Source organism: Macaca mulatta, chromosome 12, assembly GCF_049350105.2.
Source record: "Macaca mulatta isolate MMU2019108-1 chromosome 12, T2T-MMU8v2.0, whole genome shotgun sequence".
Taxonomy (NCBI): domain Eukaryota; kingdom Metazoa; phylum Chordata; class Mammalia; order Primates; family Cercopithecidae; genus Macaca; species Macaca mulatta.
In genome coordinates this window covers 113,441,931-113,447,936 of record NC_133417.1, presented here as the reverse complement: position 1 = coordinate 113,447,936, position 6,006 = coordinate 113,441,931, and the positions used below count along the sequence as shown (strand labels likewise).

At 43.6% G+C, this 6,006-nt stretch overlaps 1 protein-coding gene across 1 annotated transcript; it reads left to right on the top strand.

Annotated features, from left to right (window-relative positions):
• Positions 1-1,760: 1,760 nt before the first annotated feature.
• On the top strand, positions 1,761-4,552 carry CRYGA (crystallin gamma A). The gene is made up of 3 exons (NM_001100820.1): positions 1,761-1,769; positions 1,871-2,113; positions 4,280-4,552. The coding sequence occupies exons 1-3, from the start codon at positions 1,761-1,763 to the stop codon at positions 4,550-4,552; spliced, it is 525 nt and encodes a 174-aa protein (NP_001094290.1).
• The last annotated feature ends 1,454 nt before the right edge of the window (positions 4,553-6,006 follow it).

Here is a 6,006-nt window from a genome sequence, read left to right as displayed (position 1 = left end):
AGACCACTGGGAGAGAAGATGTTCTGGTCTTTTAGTACCTTTCCAAAATGCTGATTAGGCACATGGCTTAGCCTGTCAATGTATGTAATAACAACTTGATCACATGAGCGTCAGTGTGCATGCTACGTTTCTTCAGGTTCTGGTGTGCCATCTGTCTGCAGAACAGTTTTCATCAGCACGTGCAAAAACACAGATGGGGGGTGTAGACTTTTTCTGAAAATGGTGGTGTATTCTCATGCAGGGCTGGGAGACCAATGCAACGTTTTCCACACTGGGTTTGATTATGGTTGTAAGTAAGATTTACCAGTAGGCCTGCAGCTAATTAGAAGGGACGCAAAGGAGGGAATCAGCAACCTGTGGTCCCTGTATGCCCTGCTAGGTGTCTAGCTTCATAGGACGTCGCCCAGTTTTCTTTTGCCTAGCTCTGCTAGTTATTTTTTTCTCGGTAGCTATTGCTGTCTCTCCTTTTACCACCTGCGCATTTGCCTTACATGCTGCCTGAGGATTTTCACAAATGACATTGTGAATGTGTTGCTAGCTGTGGTCAAATACTCTTTTAGAATACCTCCGTGGGTCTAAAGCACAAAGGTGTTTGATTTCATCTTCCTACATACATGTGGAATGACAAAAGACAGTCTGGGGTTTGGAGTCTTCCTCCACCCTTGCACATCTGAGGAGTGCTTCTAAATCAATACGTTGGCAGCAATGGAGAAGGCTCTCAGGCAGTCACTTGGGTTCAATGAAACAGTGATACTATTGAAAGGAAAAACACAGGCAATCATCATGCTAATTTTAAAAAACAAAAGCAATGCTAGAAGGAGGGTGGCAGGGGGAGGGGAGTGGAAGGATCCTGCGTATTCTTCTGCTCTTTGAGCCTCTCACAGACTCTCAGGTTACCTTTTTATTTTCAGCTCAAGAAGTGTTTAATCTCCAAGCAAAATATACCTGCTTCCAGTATTTACTGCTTTTCACCAGCACCTCAAAGTCATACATTTAAAGATTGATTTTATTATTTTTTCATCTCATGAAATTGTTATCTTTATAATAGAATTTTTTTTCCTGTCTGGCTGAAGATGGCAGATGTAATAGAAAATTAAGAAAACAGCAGCAAAAAACAAAATAAAAAAATAAAGCTAAGATCTATAATCTTGCCATTTATTGATTACCATGATTGATATGTTAGTATAGTACACACTTCTAATCTTATGTTTTCCCTACCTAAATATACGCAAAATATTTTTATCAAGACTGTATCATACTGATGAAGTCATTTAAGAAATATAATTGTCTTTCAATTAGAGGATTTTCTGTTTGGGATTTTGTTGTTGCCTCTTCACAATTCATGTCCTTCTGGACCGCATATGCTTCCCATAAGTGACCTCAGATGGAACCACCAACCTCCATCTCAGCAGTTTCCATAGGCAAACATTGCAGAATGCTGGGCATGTAATGTATTTCTAGTGAGCTGCATAGGATGAGAAGTGCGCCCTTTGTCTCCAAGGTCATAATGGCTCTGCTGACTTTAATACCTTTCACTGGAGCTAGTGAGGACAACTCGAAAATGCCAGAAAGAGAGAGAGAGAGTCCCCTGCCCCATGATCTCAGATGAAAAAAAAAAAGAGAATACAGAAATCCCCCTATGCACCACCCCCAGGTCCCTTTTGTGTTGTTTTTGCCAACACAGCAGCTTTCCTGCTATATATACCAGTTGCCCCTTTGTCCCCATCATACTACATGCTAATCACCCTCTGTCAACAACCATGGGGAAGGTGAGCCTGTGGAGATGCTGTGCCATCTCTACTGGGGGTCTGGGGTGTGTGGGGATGTTCCTTCCAGCTGACTGTCTACTGTCACCTTATTTCTACCTCAGATCACCTTCTTCGAGGACCGAGACTTTCAGGGTCGCTGCTACAATTGCATCAGTGACTGCCCCAACCTGCGGGTCTACTTCAGCCGCTGCAACTCCATCCGAGTAGACAGCGGCTGCTGGATGCTCTATGAGCGCCCCAATTACCAGGGCCACCAGTACTTCCTGCGCCGAGGCAAGTACCCCGACTATCAGCACTGGATGGGCCTCAGCGACTCGGTCCAATCCTGCCGTATAATTCCTCATGTGAGTCTTGCTTCAACCTGACTGATGTGAAAGCATCAATGATCCATGGCCATCAATTCCTGCTTATAAAAGTCAGTTTGCTCCAACTCAGCATGAGTGTTCACAACAAGGCCTGACCCTCAAGCCTTAAAAACACAGAACAAAACAAAACAAAACAATAATCTCTATTTCTCCTACTTAAGCACATCAATAATTGTTTTAGGGCATGGGAAATCACAACATAGCCTTTAAATTAAACTTGGTAGCATCTAGATGATCCCTAATTTCTACATAAAAGTCACCTTATTCAGTAACAAAAAAAAAAGAAAGAAAGAAAGAAAGAAAGAAAATGAAAAGTCTCTCTAGTTTATCTAGATAATTTTTTTTTTTTTTTGAGACAGAGTTTCACTTTTGCCCTTGTTGCCTAGGCTGGAGTACAATGGCACAATCTCAGCTCACCACAACCTCTGCTTCCCAGGTTCAAGCAATTCTCCTGCCTCAGTCTCCCTTGTAGGTGGGATTACAGGCATGCGCCACCATGCCTGGTAAATTTTGTATTTTTAGTAGAGATGGGGTTTCTCCATGTGGGTCAGGCTGGTCTCAAACTCCTGACCTCAGGTGATCCGCCCACCTCGGCCTCCCAAAGTGCTAGGATTACAGGCATAAGCAACTGCACCCGGCCATGATAATTATTTTTTAATGATAAAAAGTTAACAGACTATGGGATAACATATAGGTATAATCTACTCTGACTGCATTGGAAATTTTTTTCACTACATTCTGGGACTTACTAGAACCTAGGAAAATATGTTTCAACTTGTGTGGATTTATAATTTCCAGGAGTCATTATCAACTAGTTTCTTACAAATACCAGAGACACACAATTGATTAGGATTTCATAGAACATGGTCCTCACCAAAATGCTGCTTAATCTTTTTTAATCACATGCAGCATGTGTTTACACTTTCTGATGGCACTAAGTTATGTGGTGTGGCAAGGAGATTCAAGAATTGAAATCATGGCCAGACTTAGTGGCTCATGCCCGTAATCCTAGCACTTTGGGAGGCCAAGCTGGGCAGATCACTCGAGGTCAGGAGTTCAAGACCAGCCTGGCCAACATGGTGAAATCCTGTCTCTACCAAAATACAAAACATTAGCCAGGCATGGTGGTGCGTGCCTGTAGTCCTAGCTAAGCAGGTGGCTAAGACAGAAGAATTGCTTGAACCCAGGAGTCCGAGGTTGCAGTGAGCGGAGATCATGCCACTGCACTCCAGCCTGGGTGACAGAGTGAGACTTCATCTCAAAACAAACAAACAAACAAAAAAACCAAAAAACAAATTTAGGCTAAAAAAATATGCAGATACACAAAGAGGTATAAATAAAATAGGCGTTTTTGGGGGACAAGAAACTCAAATGGCACAAATGACCTGGCAAAATGTCACTTGAAAAGACATGTGGACTCAGTGTAAATATAAATCACTGTAAATTATAAGTGCAAAAAGTGATTCAAAAACAAGCTTGATAAGACTCAATTATATGGAGTAAAAATGGATATGAGAGTTGAAATCCTCACTACAGACTCACTGACTACAATTGTATTGATGGTTGCTTACAAAGAATACACTTTTATTCCCTATATTTTAATGTTTGTTTCTTCCACAACATCTTCAGTTCACTGATCAGGTCAGATTTATTTTAATATTTTTCCTAATTTGTTAGAATAACAACATTAAAAGTGGGTTCAGGGGAGAAACACTTTATCAACTGGTTTAAAAACCATGTTTCAACCAGGTGCAGTGGCTCACACCCATAATCCCAACATTTTGGGAGGCCAAGGTGAGAGGATCACTTGAGCCCAGGGATTCAAGACCACCCTGGGCAACATAGTGAGACTCCCTCTCTACAAAAACAATTTAAAAAATAAATTAGCTGGGTGTCATGGTGCACACCTGTGATCCCAGCTACTTGGGAGGCTGAGGTGGGAGGATCGCTTAAGCCCAGAGGTGAAAGTTGCAGTGAGCAGTGATCCTGCCACTGTACTCCAGCCTGGGCAACACAGCAAGACCTTTATCTCAAAAATAAAATAAAAGTCACGCTTCATGAAGACACAGACTGATTGTGTCACTTTCGTTGACACCCAAGGATGCACGCTGTTTATTTTTCTTCTTTTGTTTATTGCCATGACAGACCAGGTCTCACAAGTTAAGGCTGTATGAGAGAGATGACTACCGAGGCCTTATGTCTGAGCTCACTGATGACTGCGCCTGTGTCCCAGAACTCTTCCGTCTCCATGAGATCTATTCCCTCCACGTACTGGAGGGCTGCTGGGTCCTCTATGAAATGCCCAACTACCGGGGGCGGCAGTATCTGCTGAGGCCTGGGGACTACAGGAGGTACCACGACTGGGGGGGTGCAGATGCCAAAGTCGGCTCTTTGAGACGGGTCATCGATTTGTACTAAGCTGTGCCTGCCTTGTTATGATCCACATAGAAACAAAATAAATATACAAATTGTGTTCCCCGCACTAAGTGGCTCTTGCTTATCTTTATTTATTTATTTTATAATTTGTTTTGTTATGGAGTCTCGCTCTGTCACCAGGCCGGAGTGCAATGGCGCTATCTTGGCTCACCGCAACCTCCACCTCCAAGGTTCAACCGATTTTCCTGCCTCAGCCTCCCGAGTATCTGGGATTACAGGCACCTGCCACCATGCCCAGCTAAGTTTGTAGTTTTAGTAGAGACGGAGTTTCACCATGTTGGTCAGGCAGGTCTCAAACTCCCGACCTCAGGTGATTCGCCCCCCTCGGCCTCCCAAAGGGCTGGGATTACACAGGCGTGAGTCCGTAATACAGGACCGCGCCCAGTCCTTGTCTTTAAATAATAACTGAATTCTAATAGATGGCCACCCCTGGCAACTTACTTGACCCTGAAAGATGTTTTGAATGTCCACTCACTTCCTAGTCAGGCAACGGTATTAACAGAATATCCATCCCTGTCATGTAGAGAGAAGCGACAATTTCTACCTTTCATGACCTACAATCTGAAGGAAAGAACGATGAGCATAACAAAAAATACTTTAGAACTCACAGAAAGGAAAAAATACAGGACCCATTGTGGCTTGTGACTGGAATGCCAAACACAAGGGATTGCTGGAAGGATTAGGGAAGATGAAGTCTCAGGGGAGGTTTTAGTCAAGTGAAAATGCGGGCTGGGCGCGGTGGCTCGAGTCTGTAATCCCAGCACTTTGAGAGGCCGAGGCGGGCGGCTCATTTTTGCTCAAGATTTCAAGACCAGCCTGGCTAATATGGTGAAACTCCATCTCTGTAAAAAATACAAAAAAATTAGCCTGGCGTGATGGTGCATGTGAATGCCTGTAGTCCCAGCTACTCGGGAGGCTGAGGCAGGAGAATTGCTTGAACCTGGGAGGCGGAGCCTGCTGTGAGCTGGGATCGTCGCCACTGCACTGCAGCCTGGGCGATAGAGCGAGACTTCATCTAAAAAAAAAAAAAAAAATACAGAGAGAGTGAGAGAGAGAGAAAATTCATGAAGAGTTTTTTGTTTTGTTTTTTTGAGACAGGGTCTCAAGAAACTGCATGAGGAAGACAATATTTAAAAGAAGCTGGGCAGAGATTAGGTGATGCTGATGTTCAGAGAAAGGAGAGATGAGTAAGGGCTGGATCTGAGAAGCGATGTCCTAGGAAAAGGACCCTAGGCGGCCTTAAAGATTGGACGGGATTTGGCAAGCTTTAGGGGAAGGGAAGGTGTTCTTTCTAGGCTTAGGGAACAACTCCCATCTGCAGGCCCAAATTTTCGTGGACACCCTGAATCTAGAAGGCAAAACAAGAAAAAAAGTCTCCCTGGTTCGCCCTTCTTGGCTGCCAAAATTTTAAATCAGATATACCCACAGTTTTCAGG